Consider the following 16,160-nt stretch of genomic DNA (forward strand, 5'->3'; position numbering starts at 1 on the left):
TTAAATTAGATGTCTTGAGGTGTATCATAAAACTCAAGTTTTTTTTCGTTTTTTTTTTTTTAAAAAAATAAAAAAATAAAAAACAAAACTTTGACCTAAGCAATATCATCCTCACAACCACCTAATTTGAAATTTGAGGGACAAAAATAAATGTGATATCCTTATACCAAAAGTATGTTCTCTTTGTATATTTTTCTTAAAGAATAACCATTTTGACCATATTAATAGTGAGTGGTCAAATTTTGCAAATTGAACTATAAGATGGGTATTGATTTGGTGTTACTTTTTAAAAGAAAAACTCGCATAAAACCAAGGGTACCACAAAAAGTAAACTTGTGCCTTGACCCCTAAGCTTGGGTGGTTAGGGCGACTAGGCCCCCCAACATGAAATCTAGAGTTTCATTAGCATTGAGATCCAAACCTAACATCTATAAAGAAAATAGTGAATTTATCCCTATCTAAAAAAGTAAAACACTCAATATGATTAGTTTCGACCTCAACATCATTAATAAATAAATAAATCTAAGTTCTAAAAATTAGTGCATTTAATAACACTATCTAGAAGTGCTGGATTTATTGTTAAAAATGTGCACCACTATTTACTTTTTTAACTGCAAATTTATAATCAAGTGTAGAAACAAAATCTGAAGGCCATCGTGAGGTTCAACACCGAAATTGATTAAGGTTGTGGTTTGCATAATGTTGCAACGTTAAACAATTCAATCAAGGCACACCTCCAAATTTTATCATAAATATAATTTTTATATAAAATTTGTAAGAATGACTTGAGAATCTATTTTTAGCTTTAATTTTAAAATTTTAAATTTTAAAAATAGTTCAAATAGAGCTAATCTATAAACACATGAAAATCTTGAAAACGGACGGTCCGGATAATGTGTTACAAGATATACTATTTCGTAAACTCGATTTTTCTTTTCATATTCATATATCTCGATGTCAAGACTGTCAATTAGAGGGTTTTCCAACATCCAAACTACTTCTTATGATGGATTTTTGATGTGCACTTTTAATTCTACGTTTTAAAGCTACAACCTTATATAATTTTTTTGTATAAATTAATTAATTACGATAAGTGCATTCTTGAAATTTACGTTGAGTGCGAGGGCAATGAGTCTGGCTTGTCCTTTTTATTCGAGTAAAGCGATTTCCGTGTTGGCCGCGGCAGCAGCATAGACCCCGCCATTAACTCTTTAACTAAACTTTCACCGTCTCACACGCTTTGCTTTAGTTCTATCTTTTCCTCTCTATGTATGGAACTTTACCAAAAAGTCACAAACTTTTGTCCAAATGACCGGATCACTTTAAGTCGGAATTAATAATAAATAGATGATTATTCAAAAATAAATAAATAAATTTTGAGTTTATAAACATAATCATTCCATCCAAAAATTGGACGGTTCTGATGATTTTTTTTTAGGCACACTGAGAGTGAGTTGAAATTGCTTCTTGTTTTATATCGTTTTTGAGATTCTATAGTTCATATTCGTCAGAGTTGAAATTGCTTTTTCTTTGATGTTGTCGTTCAAGTTCTAGAGATCGTATCCCTAAAATTTGAGATCAACAAGATATTCCTAAAGTAACTTTTGCTCGATGGAGTAAATGGATTATATACTCCCATGGGAGTAAGAAATCTTTTGAAAAAAATTTATACAAGGTTGCAACCCGTAAGGTGCACCTAAATAATTTAATAGAAAAGAGTGATATGAAGTTGAAAAATCTTCCACTTGATCATTTCGAACTCCAAATATATGGATATAAAAGAACATAATTTCAATTCCTAAAAATAATGTATATTCTAACAATTATCTATACTGTCTATCTTTCAAGATTTTCATGTGTTTATTATAGACTTGAAAGTATCAGTATCATTTTTAGTATTTTCAATTTCATAATTAGGGTGAAGCATGTATCGTCAAGGCATTGTAAACTTTTCGAAACTGAAACTATATTTTTAGCAAATTTTAGCAGGCCACCTTACTTCTATAATACAAGGTGGGTAGCTAATACAAACTGCGCCCATATGATCAATGCATGTCAATTGCTAACCACTTAAGCCTTAGCCTAGTTTCTCGTGTAGCCATAATGAATTGAAAAAAATTGCACTCAATTTCTCATAGTAAAATTATATGGCATGTTGTCCATCAATATATATATATATATATATAAATGAAGTTATTTAGTTTTTTTTTGTTATTGTTGTGAAGTCCATCTTTTTCAGTGTCATTCTTTGCAATAATTATATAAAATAGTTTTTTTGAGATAGTGAATAGTATTGTCCTGTTTTGGTGTTACGTGAAGTCTCCTATTGCATGTGTTTTAAATTACATTACATTTCTTAAAATTAGTAGGGGATTGTATCTTATATATTATCAGTCTATTTATCTTTGTTATAAAGAGATCACATTTACTACTAACTATTACATTTCAAACTAACTATTACATTTCAGATTGGATAGCTGGACGGATAAAAGTGACTATGAATTCCTTATATTAAAAGTAAACGATATTCTTTGTGTATTTTTCTTTAATATATTTACAACCATTCGAAAAACATACCTGAGAGCAATGTACTTGAGACCACAAACAGGAAGTGTGCATTGGTAGCCTATAATCTGACTTAATCTTTGATGCTTCCGTTTCTAATTTTGCTTCCATGTGTTACGATTGGTCCCTCACTCTGGACAGGTGGTTGTGATTTGAAGCTTGAAAGATAGGGTTGGAGTCTTGAAGCTTTATTCTCTTAGATGGAAAGCATCACCTTAGATTTTTTTTGGAAAATTTGCTTAGCTAATACGTCCAATATAAAAGGTTTATTTTTTTTAAACAAATTATTTTCACTGGAGGGAGCAGTCTGGCATTTAGAAGAGGAGGTCAGGCGATTATTTTGTTGGAATGGGTAGTCCGGCATTTTATTGTGACCGTATGGGGATTATGCGATTGGAGAAATGGGAAGTTCAGCGTTTAGAAATAGCATAAGTGCACTCCGGTGTTTCCTTTTTTTGGGATCTGAAAATGATTTATTATATCTGAGAAGGGTATTTTTGTCAAAAAAATTAAACTTTTTGTACTGGGGGTATTAATTAAAAAAGTTGGTTTTGGGGAAAAATATGTTAAAAAAATTTACGTCAGAGGTAAAGTGCCTAGAAAGTCCGTATTTGCGGGTTTTCTTCCCCCTAGCTTTCAATATATTGTGTACACATGGAAACTTCAATCCAAGGAGGGGACGGAAAGCAACTGTTTCTATTGAGTTTAAGTAGCAGTATACATCTTTAATTAAGGGAAAAGTTGTATACTAAATTGTAGAATTTAAAATGTAGAATTAAAGGTGTACCTCAAAAATCCGTCATACAAGATTGTTTGGATGTTGGAAAACCATCCAACATATGAATAGGCAACGAAAAAAAGATGTCATGTATGCAAAATAACATATCTTCCAACACATTATCTGGACCGTCGATTTTCAATATTTTCATGTGTTTATAGCCATTTTGAACACATGACAATATTGAAAATGTCTACTTGATGTGAGCCATTTTTAGAGGTTAAAATTTTTAATTAGACATGAAAATAGATTCTCAAGCCATCCTAATAAATTTTTATAACAAAATTAAAGTTATGATAAAATTTAGAGGTACGCTTTAATTGGATTGTTTAAGGTTGCAATCTCATGCAAACCACACCCCAAAGATTATTAGAAAAGGCTATTTTGATGTTGGAACAATATCTAATTAATTATCTTGACATCCGAGATGTAGGGGTATGAAAAAAAAAAGGGGATTTCATGTGCCAAAATGGTATCATTTGGCAAGAAAGCATATAGACTGTCTATTTTTAATATTTTTATGCATTTAAACAATTTTTGAATTTTAAAATCTTATAATTAGCAATAAAAGATCCTTAGGCCATCTAAAAAAAATTGCATCCTATAACAAAGATTGGCGGTGCGCCTTATTTTAATTGTTTAGGGTTGCAATCCTATGCAAACCTCAGCCTGAATTAAGTTTGTACATAGGAGTCTGTTTTTGTTTTTTTCAAACCAGTATGCTATGCACATTTGTGGATGATCACATTATTTGATAATCACTTCCAATTTAAGTCTATTTTATTTTAATTATTAAAAATAATATCCTATTATAGTATATGTGTATATTATAAGTAACATCAGGAAATAATTAGTACAAGGAAGTGGAAGAGTGCAAAATGGTTAAAGAAAATTGTTTCATGCGGACAAGACCACATTTTTACAATATGGGATTTTAGATGGATGCAAAAATAGGTGGTCCATCTAAAAAAAATTAATAATTTAAATGTTTTACTCATAAATAATTATTTTTATTTTTAAAAAACTATTTATATTTTATATTTATGGAGAGGATATTACATGTCCTTAAAAATTGAATCCGAAAATCCGACTCCAAAATAGATTTTTAAACATTGTCCATTTTACATGGACTTATAGAAACGTGTCCAATGCAATGGTTTAAAAAACGGATCGGTGACCCGGATCGGGCCTCCAAAAAACCGATCCGGATCGGCGAATCGGCGATCCGGATCGGGAATCGGGTGAATCGGTCAGAATAAAACTTAAAAAAAATCAAAAAAAATTATTAAAATTCATTATAAATATTGTTTCTTAGGAATTCAATAAGAAATGAGGGTACTCCATTAAGAATTTTCATGTTTTTGAATGAATATGCGAATATTGATATGTTCTTTCCCTGCATGAATCGTCATTCAGCATTTAATTTACATCACACAAAAGGATAAACATATAATTATCATGGAATAAGTATATCAACATACACAGACTACAATAAAGCACAAAATTAGTAACATATGATCTAAAAAAAAAATGATAGACGACGTTATTGTTCTTCTTGGTCACGCTGGTGCCATTGATTGAATTCGTTTAACAATTCATTGATTCGATCTAAAAACGAATCATCGATATTAGCAGGCGTCTGACTATTCCCAAATCCCTGAGTGTTAGTGTTTTGTTGTGTTCCCAATCTAAAATCCCCGAAGATTGTCCATCCTTCATGCTCACCTGCACTGTCGTGTGCATCCCTACACTGTTGCTGTTGGGACTCGATATGTGAATAATATGGCTGGGATAGGGTGGCCTCAGAATCATCATCTCTCTCATTTTCTCTTTGAATAATATAGATTAAAAAAAAAATAACAAATTTTCAAAAAAATCGATTATGGATTAAAAAAAAAAAAATCACAAATTTTCAAAAAATTCTATCATGGATTACAAAAAAAAATTCGATCATGGATTAAAAAAAAAGAATCACAAATTTTCAAAAAATTCTATCATGGATTACAAAAAAAAATTCGATCATGGATTAAAAAAAAAAATCAGTAATTTTAAAAAAATTCAATCATGGATTACAAAAAATTCGATCATGGATTACATAAAATTCGATCATGGATTACATAAAATTCGATCATGGATTGCAAAAAAAAACAAACAAAAAAAAACAAAAAATTCAATCGTGGATTACAAAAAAAGAAAAAAACAATTCGATCATGGATTACAAAAAATTCAATCATGGATTACAAAAAACTCTATCATGGGTTACAAAAAAAGCAAAAAACAAAAAATTCGATCGAGGATTGCAAAAAAAAAACAAACATTTCGATCATGGATTACAAAAAAAAAACAAACATTTCGATAATGTATTACAAAACATTCGATCATGGATTACAAAAATTCTATCATGGGTTACAAAAAAAAAAAAAAAAAAAAAAAAATTCTATCATGGATTACAAGAAAAAAAAACAAACATTTCGATCATGGATTACAAAAAATTCGATCATGAATTACAAAAAAATTCTATCATGAGTTACAAAAAAAGAAGAAAACAAAAAATTCAATCATGGATTACAAAAAAAAAAAAAAAATTCGATCATGGATTACAAAAAAGTAGATCAAGTATTACAAAAAAAATCTATCATGAATTACACAAAAAAAAAAAAAAAAAAAAAAAAAAAAAAAAAAAAAAAAAAAAAAAAATCCGCACGGGACTCGGCGAACCGAGCGAGTCTGATTCGACTCAGGCGTTTTTTAACACCGGTCCAATGGTTAGAAACCACCAATCCAAGGGCATTTTGGTCATAAGAGGATATTTGGGCGATTCGGTCAATTTGGAGATGTCTTGGGTTACTTTTTGTCCATGAAAATATCCTGCCACATTTGCTTTAAGAAATAAATAATCAATCTTAATGAAAGGACAAATTTCAGTTGCCATGTGTGTGAATCAGCTGCTCCTATAAAAACACTGCCACCCTCCATGTGAGCTTCCAGCTCCCGCGCCACTTTGCGTATGGCGCCAAATCCTAAGAAATCTCTGGAACCCTAATTTTCTTGGCTTCAGCTTGTCTCTGAAACCCTTGCCATTTGCCTTTTTCCCTTTTATCAGATGCAATGCACGCTCTTGAAAGCTATAACCTAGCTATACCAGTGAGGCTGAGCTCGCTTTGCTAGCCATGGCCAAGATCTTTGAAATGAAGCTTTTGAGAATCCCTAGATATGGCTGTTCTTCTGCTATGAATTGGAAATGCAGTCTTTTTGAGCCCTAGATATTTATTAGAGGTGAAAAAGGAGGCGTGCCTTTGTAGCGATGGCGGAGATCCCTGCTCTGGTGCTTTAGAGAAACCCTAGCCATGGTGTTGGCTTTTCTCTAAATCAGAATGCAGGGGTTTCGCATTCTTGTGGCTTTTTCTTTTCTCTGCGTCCTTTCTGAGGCTTCTGATTCCCTGGAGCAATGGAGTGGCAACGGCAAGAAATTCATCTTTGGTGAGTAGAGTAGCCTATGATCTTTGTCATATTTGAGTATTTGTATGTATCAGGGCTGAATAGGAGAGTTTTCCTTGAGAGTGTTGGTTCCATTATTTATGCAAGAACGATTTCAATTTTCGTTGAATTTTTGAATTAGTAAGATGTTTTTGATTAGCGGTAATACTAGTATTCCTGCCTTTGTTTTCCGCATGGATCTGCTCGTTCGTGCCTATGCTTGTTGATTCTTTTAGAAATATTGTATGGTTTATTTTTCTTTACTTTTTCCTTTCATTTTTATTCCTTTCTGGTGGATTCATCTTTAATTGCAATCATCCAAAGGAAAATTCATGTTGTAGTTGTTGTTTAGGTATTCTACGTTTTCTGTACAATTTTGGTTTCTCTTTGTTTACTTTTTCTATTCTTTTTCGTCTCTGCTAATTGTTTATGTTGATCATCAGGTGGAATTTGCATTTCCATACAATGAGTTGTTGAGCACTCCTTTTCCTTCGTCAGATTGAATTTTTTCTTTTTATTTCTTTGTTTGGTTTCTTGAAAATACAGTATTTTGAAGGGTGTTTGAATCTTCTTGTATTTCTGGAAAGTTTTATTCATTTTATTGTACTGTACATGTTGCTTAGTTGGACGATTGAGTTCCTTTTGTCCAGCTGAATGATATATTTTATTTTCTTCTTCTCTTTATTCTTTTATTTTGATAACCATTTGATGATGATCAAAATTGCAAACTGTTAATTTTTTTTCTTGATGATTTTTTTATTAATTGTTTTTCTCAAGTGAAGTACTGATCATAGGGTAAATTCCAAATTTTTCTTTCACTTTTCCTTAGGATATATATATATATATATAATGCCTATAGGTGAAGTTCTACAGTTCTTCACCTATGGCTTTATCACGGTTCAAAGTTTATCACACGGTCACAAATGTTTGATAGTGTTTGAATTTTAATATATATTTTTTTAAATCATAATAATCTGAAATTTTGTAGGTGTGTGCACCTTAGTGGGATGCACATGAATAAAATATAAAACAAATAATTTGAGTGATAAAAATTACATAAAATACCCCTATAAAGTTTTAGGGGTAATTTTGTCATTTTATTCTATAACTATTATTTTTTTAATATTTTATTTTGGTGTGACTTGGTCATATGTACACACGCCTCAAATTTTAGATAAATCTGAATAGTACAAAAATTATAAAAATTCAAATACTACTGAAAACTGTGACTGTGTGATGAACTTTGGAGGATGATGAGGTGTAGGTGAAGTACTGTAGAGCTTCACCTAAAGGTGTTTTGTAGATGCTTCCATATATATATATATATATATATATATATATATCTATATATAGGAGGGAGAGAGTTTCATTCTTGAATTTTGATTTACTGATCTTTCTGTAAAAGGCATACATGCTTGTTTTGGCTTTGCTTAGTAGACTCTTTTTTTTTTGCTTATATCCTAGTCATTCGATGGGTATATTATGGATTCTTTCTTTCTTTTGTTCTGTTTGGTTTTGATAGTTGGCAAAATAGCTTTTGTTTCATGTCTTTATTTCATTTTGGGAAAATAAAGCAATTATACTTTTTACAGTAGTTAAATAAAAGTTTATCAATAACTAAATACTTTTAAAAAATTATCTATGAAAACAATCTTTATTTATTCTTAGTCTTTTATTTTTATTTTTTAATATGTTGTTAGCCCTCTAATTATGTGTCTCTCACACGAGGTAGACTTTTTGATCTTCTCCCAATCTTCTTGCGGGTGATTTATTTTGGTTTAAAACATCATGTTACTGATCCAGAAAATAATCCATTGGGTTTCAGCATGATGTTTCTTCTTTCCATAATTCCTTGGATTGTAGCACGAACTTGAAATCACTTTATCTTCCTTTTGATAAAGAAATGGGAATACCATTTGATGTAGGGGAGGAAAGTTTGGCGCCTTGGGCAATGGGTCTCCTACAGTTTGCACCTGCTTCTGGGCCAGCCTATGGTACAGCAACAGATTTGCACCACTCTCTTATACTCGCAAAGGCTCGGACAAAGAGGCCTGACATGCTCCACAGGTTTAGACGTTATCAAGGTGGATGGGACATTACCAACAAGCATTATTGGGCCGTGAGTATACAATCTCCAACCTAAGGACTAAATTATTACTGAACTAATTTTCTTGAGGAACTTATGGTTTTTAAATTCTCAATCATTTCTTTCCTTTTGCTGCTATCTGGAGATTAAGAGGGAATGGTTCACTCTTGTTTTGTACTTAAAACTTGATGTTATGTTGTTATTTACAATCCTGAATGATACTTCTATAGGATTAGTTTATATATAATTTATTGCATAACTGCATCAAGTTGTGATACAACATAACAATAAAGGTATCTATAAAAAAATTAAGGTGCTCCCAAGCAATGGCTAAAACATTGGGCTTGGTTTGGGAGTTGGGGCTCAACATGGTTCTGAGCTGAGTCAATTTGTTGAGTCTTGGCAGAGTGAGTCTGAAATGTGTGACTTTTAGCCTCTTAAGGCTCATCCAAGACTCGGGATTGAGGCAAGTTGAAATGGGATTACCTCTAGTCTACTTGCTAACATATTCAGCAATGCTCCCAAGGATAGTTTGAACGTGTTCCACATTGTAGAAATATATTGTTGGATGTAGGCGATAAGATGAGAGAGATTAGACTTAGGTGGGATGGCCATGTATGGTGTCGACCCAGTACAACACTTGTTAGGAGGTGCGAGTTAGTTCAAGTGGAAGGATTGAAAGGGCAAGGGGTAGGCCCAAAAGGAAGTAGTTGGAAGTAGTCCGAAAAGATAAGGGAACTTATGGCCTCATTGAGGGTATGGCCTTAAACAGAGCAGAATGGCGGATCAGGATTCATGTAGTTGACCTCAATTAATTGGGAAAAGGCTATGATGATGATGATGTGTATAACCTTAATTCCTTGTACTTGAAGGTAATATGCATATATTTTGACTCAAACAATTCAAACCAACTTGATTAATATACTTTCATAAAATCAAAACAAAACAAACTTAAATGGCATAACTCATTTTGGGAATGTGAAAATTCAAATGTGTGTTGGTGACAGATTGGCCTATCTCCTATCCTGCCCTGTCCGGTTCTCAATTTTTGACAATTGAACTCCACAACCTTATTGAAGGCATCAACCTTTGGGAAGATCCTTCGTCTGAGGTATAAATGTGCTAGAAGAAACCTACAATCACATTACTGATAGGAAGGTTCTATTGTTACCTTATCAACCGAAATGGAAGACAAGAAGTTAGTTTTCATCTTGCATTGGCCATTTTATGGGAAACAGAGGTTTTTCATTTCTCGTCCACTTCATTCTAGAGTTTTGAAGTCTGTGAATCTCTTCTTTTGTAAGTTAATGTTCTACTCTACCCTACCTTCGTTCTGCTGCCCCACCTCACCTAGGACAAGGCCAGCAATCTCCTATCAATGGTTTTGGTAAAAACTCATGGCTGGCAAAACTCCTCCACCAGAAGTCCAATGGAGGTCCTATTCAACTAGTTTTAGTGGTGTTTAGTGTCAGGCAAATTTTTTAATAATTTTGATACCCAGCTATCTAGATATCTGTTTGTTTTATCACCCTTTGACCTAAACTCAAGTAAAAGATAATTTCCTCATGGACTACAAGTTCCTTGGGATTAAGCAGTAGTTCTACTTGATATTTAAGACATCTTAACTAAAATATCAAAATACACTTTAGGCATGAACTGAAGCTATGCAAAACAAGTCTTAAGCCATTGCATTTATTTAATATTGATTTGGGGAAAATAATTCTGCATGAATATCTATCCACAAAAAGAGTTGCATGAATGAGAAGGGACCTGGTGTCCATGACAAACCGGCTGCTCCCATACTGTAAACTATGTGGAGTTTGACCCATCCTACAAAATAGGGACACAGATCTGCTGAATCATATGCAGGCAGAAGAATATAGATAATTAATCCACTGGGGATGTGTGAAGTATATGTGTTCCAACAGGAAGTGTGTGTAACACTGCCTAAATATCATTTCCAGTTTAGACTCGCGGCTCTGGGTAACATTGTTGGAATGCTTTTTTTGTGCTGCAATATGGGGGGCTTTTCTTATAGATTTAACTTTTTTTTTTTATTCATATGATGGAGTAAATTAATATGATTGAGTTGCTAGTGAATCAATTGTTATTACTAGCCATGGTTGGCTCCAGGCTCCTTGTGGGCTCATGGCGTACTTTCTTATCTACATGTTTCTTCTCTTTTCTTTGACATGCTTTTGTGTGTATATATAGGATCAAATTATGGCATTTGGTTTCCTCTGTTATTGTGAAAAAGTATGCTTGTAACTTCAAATATGTATCATTGAGTAGGTAATTGTCTAACTTATTGTCATTCAGTCTGTTGGATTTACAGGTGCTGCTGGTTTTGTCCTTGCATTTCTGTGGTTTATTTCTTTTGGTGTGGCACTGCTTTTACTTCGCTGCTGTAGATGGAGCAACTTTATCAGGAGCAAAGGCTCCCGCCGTTCATGTTGGATTTCCCTCACATTGCTTCTTATTTTCACGTGTGTCACAATGTACGCTAGTGAACCTTGATGGTGATTGTTTTGTAGAATCATTAAGCTTGGGAAGTTACGTTGATATAATATTTGTATTTGTTCAACTCAGTGACGTAGGCATTCTACATTTTGTATGCTCCTGGCATTCTTTCTTCTTGGTAGATCATAAGTTTATTTATAGCTAAAATAGTAAAAAGCTAGAGCAAGAAATGTTAGAAAAAACCAACCTTTAAATAGTAGTTGAGTCTTCCACAGAAAACTCGTTTTCAACTGCTTCTCTGGCAAGGTGGTCAGCTATCTCCTTGCTAGGATGCTCAGGGAATTTTTTCATTTGCTTGTGGAATTCCTTACAATTACTGTTGACTTGAGCCCTTCAGTTTGAACCTTATTTCAGTCGTATTTTGATTTTTTTTTTTCTTGCTGTATTTAAAAATCCTACTCTTGTAATTTTCAGGATATAATTGGATAGATAATTTATTGAGATTTCGTTGAAGTTTTGGGTCTTTTCTCAAACTCTTTCAAATTAGCAAATAGGAAATAATTTTTCAAAGTAAAAATAAAGAATCAAAAATTGAAAACTCCAAGAAATTGCTTGTATCACTTTGTTCATCTTCCATTATGAAACTGATTCATTTTTTGTTGTTGCTTTTTTCAGAGTTGGTTGCATTTTTCTATCTGTAGGACAGGATGATTTCCATGGCGAGATGATGGATACTTTGAATTTTGTTGTTAATCAATCAGATTTCACAGTTCAGAAGCTTAGAAATGTCACGGAGTTCTTGTCCCTTGCTAAGTCCATAAATGTAGATCAGGTGTTTCTTCCATCAAATGATAAAGATGAGATTGACAAGCTGAATGGGGAATTGGATAATGCTGCAAGTACGCTGACAGAGAAGACAAGTGAAAATTCTGAAAGAATGAAAAGAGTTCTCAATGCTGTGTAAGATTTTCTTTTCCAATGCCTAGTGCTCAATGGAGAGTATAATGTGGCTCAACTGACTGCATTCATTAAGTCATTTATACCCTATTGCTCTAACAGTCTAACGAACAAATCTGGCATTAGATTGAATCATCCTTTCTGATCATTTGTATTGACCAAGCTAACATTGTTGGTATTAATATTGCAGGCGATGGGCCTTGATCGTGGTTGCAACAGTGATGCTTCTTCTGTCTCTACTTGGTCTAAGTACGCGACTTTTTTGCATGCCTTTACTGCCATGAATTTATAACTTCATTTTCTCTTTAAATCCACCCTAATTTCTATATTTCTTTGCATGAAATGGGCATGAGTCTTGTGATCTTGATTAGTTATTTGTCTTCATTTTATCTTTGGATTCTTAATTCTTTTTTATTGCAGTACTTTCTATGCTCGGCTACCAGCATGCTATTTATACGTAAGTTTAATTTATATTCTCAAGTTTATACTATTCTAGGTAAATATAAGTTTTCAAGTCAAAGTTCCTTTTTGTTTTGAGTGCAGAATTACTTCCGTTTGCTTGTCTAATTTGCTCTTGTTTGACTTCAGATTTATATTGAGTGGATGGCTGCTTGTGGCATTGACTTTCATTCTCTGTGGAGTTTTTGTGATTCTTGATAAGTAAGGTCCCTTACTCTTATGAGACCTATTGTAAAACTTCTGATTGCTTCCTTGTTCTTTATAAATGGCGTTTTCTGTTAAGGACAGTTTACACCATGGCTCGTGCGGGATGTTTTTTGTTATTTTCTGATAAATACTGTTCTATATCAAATAGCAAGGTAAGATAGAATTCTCAATAATTAAAAAGAGAAAAAATACATTTAGGTATTTTCTGTTTCAGTCATGTTCTTGTAGGCATTTAAACAAAATTTGAAGCAAAATGAAATGTGAATTGTAAAATGATGATCTGATGTAAAACTGATATAGCTGCCTTTCATCATGTTCATATCACTCTACTCACAATCAGTTTTCCTTTTTCTTTTCTTTTTTTTTTTTTTCTTTTTTTTTGTGTATTGGGACTCTAGTGGGTGATGGTTCGACTGAATTGTTGCTGAAATCTGAGGGTGGTGATGTGAAATTACTCTTGAAGAGACAACCTTCATTCACAAGCCTTTATTAGATGCTCTTCCAAAGTTACTCCTTACGATACTCTCTCTTACTGGTTATAGTTACCTACTCTAGAATTCATGCTTATGTTCTCCAAACCCTTGGACTGATAAAATACCAAATTTTAGAAGTTCTTCATTACAGAGACATTCCTATAAAAATTTTCACTCAATGTAATTTCAGAAGATCCTTAAACCCTAGGAGCAACTTGTAAACATGTGTTCTGAACATGCATGAAATGCTTGGTCATTAGCGCATGGAAAATTAGATGGATTGATGTTTTATTTGCCATAATTTTCTACTTGCTGAAGCCAATGTGCCATTGGCTTTTGAAACTCAGGTTTGCATCTTAGTATTTTATGCTTAATAGAATTGATTTCAAAACTTACAGAGAAGTAGCTTTATATTTTATGCTGAAATTAAGGCATATTTGTTTACTTTTCTGGTGTCATAGATGTTTCACCAATGGCTATGCTGGTCGTATCACATGAATCTAAAGGCTATGCTGGTCGTATCACTTTATTTCTTAGATTAATAGATATTGGATAGGTTGATGTCTTTAAATTTAATGCATAAATTCTTGAATGCATCCTTTTATATTTCACTTTGTATACTTGATCTCAAAGTCTCATGGTAGTTTTAAAAAACAAGGAGGGTGATAGTTAATGGGACCTCATGATTTGAGCGGAAAGATCTCAGTTAAAGTGTGTTGGTTTCAGTGCGATTACGGATACCTGTGTTGCCATGAAAGAGTGGGTTGACAACCCTCAGGCCGAGACTGCTCTCAGTGACATTCTCCCTTGTGTTGATGAGAAGACCACCAACCGCACATTGTACCAAAGCAAAGAGGTTATTTACCAGCTCGTTAAAGTTGTGAACACAGCGATATATACTTTCGCAAATAATAACCCCCCACCTAATCTCCCTCCTCCTTATTACTACAATCAGTCTGGCCCTCTCATGCCACCATTGTGTTCTCCTTTCGACTCTCAGCTGAATGATAAGGATTGTGCTCCTCAAGAGGTCTCTTTTGACAATGCGTCTCAGGTACAATTAGCCCTGCTTAGTGTGATGAGATATTTTTTCTTGCATTTGTTGTTTTTACTTCAAAAATGTTGATTGCTCTCTACTTTGATACTTTAATGAAGTGATTGCAGTAAGTTGATTAGTTATAAATAAGTGATAGCTGTATCCTTTTGCTTTTTCAATAAGGTTTCTTTATGGAGGCACATGTTTAACCCAATTATCAGCTAGTAACCTTGCTTTTGCATATTATTGTATGATTGCTGATTTCTCTATGTATACTTGTGTCTGTAATGTCCCCTAATTAAGTGGCCTTTAATACGGCCTTTAATACTAAACATGCATTGGGCAGTAAAGTAATTATTTTATGCATGGCATTTGACTATATTCATTCTAGGGCATTTCAGATATATTTTCCTTGTTACTGAATGTTTATATGTAAGCTAAGTTGGCTTATTTCATAGATTTAGTTTTGTGTTAGTATTCTTGCATTACTTAAAGTGGGTGAGATTCTCTCAAATATTCAGGAGTGGCTTGATACATCTCAAACTAATCCATCTCTTTCACAAGATCCTAACCATATTAACAAGAAAAACCTATTGGATCTCTCGTATCTCTTGTTATCAATGCATTGCTAAATTTTTATTCTCTCAAGGTATGGCAAAACTACAAGTGCATGGTCTCTTCATCTGGCCTATGCATCACAACTGGAAGGGTCACTGCAGATGCTTACGACCAATTGGTGCTGGCTGTGAATGTGAGTTACGCACTCTATCACTATTCGCCTTTCCTTCTTAGCTTGCAAGATTGTCACTTTGTAAGAGAAACATTCACAACTATAACCTCTGTATACTGCCCTAGCCTTGAGCATCACCTGAAGCTGGTGAATGCTGGGTTGGCTTTGATCTCTGTTGGCATCATGCTTTGCCTAGTGCTATGGATCTGTTATGCAAATCGCCCCCAAAGGGAGGAAGTGTTTGTTAAGCTAGCAGTAAGAAAGGCTTTTGAGGATAGCTCTATCCGTAATGGGGCCGAGCCATAGTGCAGTCTTTAGATTGCTCGTCATGAGTTTTGGCAAAGAAGAATATGCCCACACGGGGCTAAGCCCCGACTGGGTCATGTGAATAGTAATATGATGTATATTGATCAATATCTAGTGTTCTCTAGTTATATGATGAGAGTTTTTCTGGTGATAGATGGGCCTTCACGCTGTATCTTCAATTGAATATATGCAATACCAGTCTATGGTGATCATTTGCACTATCTCTCTCTCTCTCTCTCTCTCTCTCTCTCTCTGACACACATGCGGAGCATGCCTGCTTTTGGTTCTACGATCAATGTAACTGTTTATGTATACCTATACATAAGCTGACATAGATAGTGGCCTAGAAAATTTCAATATCCAGTTTATCCACTTACTATTATAAGAAACAACTACTTTGTCCCTTAACTAAGAAAGTAAGGGCTCCCATATTGTCTTCACTTGAGAATATAAGTAGCCATTTACTCTGTACTTGATTGACGATGCGGTGGAATTTGTGCCAGTCTTATTGATTTTTTGTACCTCTTAAAATTTCACCATTGTGGTTCTTTTTCTCTTTTCTTCCCTTCATTTGCTTTTTTGGTTTTTTTTTGTTCATTAATCCTAGCTACTCAGAACGTACAATG

General features: G+C 33.6%; 1 protein-coding gene across 1 annotated transcript; it reads left to right on the forward strand.

Annotated features, from left to right (window-relative positions):
* Positions 1-6,266: 6,266 nt before the first annotated feature.
* On the forward strand, positions 6,267-15,755 carry LOC18428114 (uncharacterized). Its single transcript, XM_006837153.4, has 9 exons — positions 6,267-6,823; positions 8,746-8,939; positions 11,226-11,404; positions 12,042-12,326; positions 12,514-12,572; positions 12,744-12,780; positions 12,912-12,983; positions 14,189-14,516; positions 15,148-15,755. Exons 1-9 carry the CDS (start codon positions 6,718-6,720, stop codon positions 15,532-15,534), a joined length of 1,647 nt encoding a protein of 548 aa, XP_006837216.1. The 5' UTR covers positions 6,267-6,717; the 3' UTR covers positions 15,535-15,755.
* The last annotated feature ends 405 nt before the right edge of the window (positions 15,756-16,160 follow it).

Source organism: Amborella trichopoda, chromosome 13 (assembly GCF_054954075.1).
Source record: "Amborella trichopoda isolate Santa Cruz 75 chromosome 13, AtrichopodaSantaCruz75HAP2 v2.0, whole genome shotgun sequence".
Lineage (NCBI taxonomy): Eukaryota > Viridiplantae > Streptophyta > Magnoliopsida > Amborellales > Amborellaceae > Amborella > Amborella trichopoda.

Excerpts from the sequence above, each read along its gene's own strand:
- LOC18428114 (XM_006837153.4), top strand. The coding sequence starts at position 6,718 with ATGCAGGGGTTTCGCATTCTTGTGGCTTTTTCTTTTCTCTGCGTCCTT. Across the intron at positions 8,940-11,225 it reads CCAACAAGCATTATTGGGCC|TCTGTTGGATTTACAGGTGC; the intron begins GTGAGTATACAA and ends ATTGTCATTCAG. Across the intron at positions 12,573-12,743 it reads TCTGTCTCTACTTGGTCTAA|TACTTTCTATGCTCGGCTAC; the intron begins GTACGCGACTTT and ends TTTTTATTGCAG.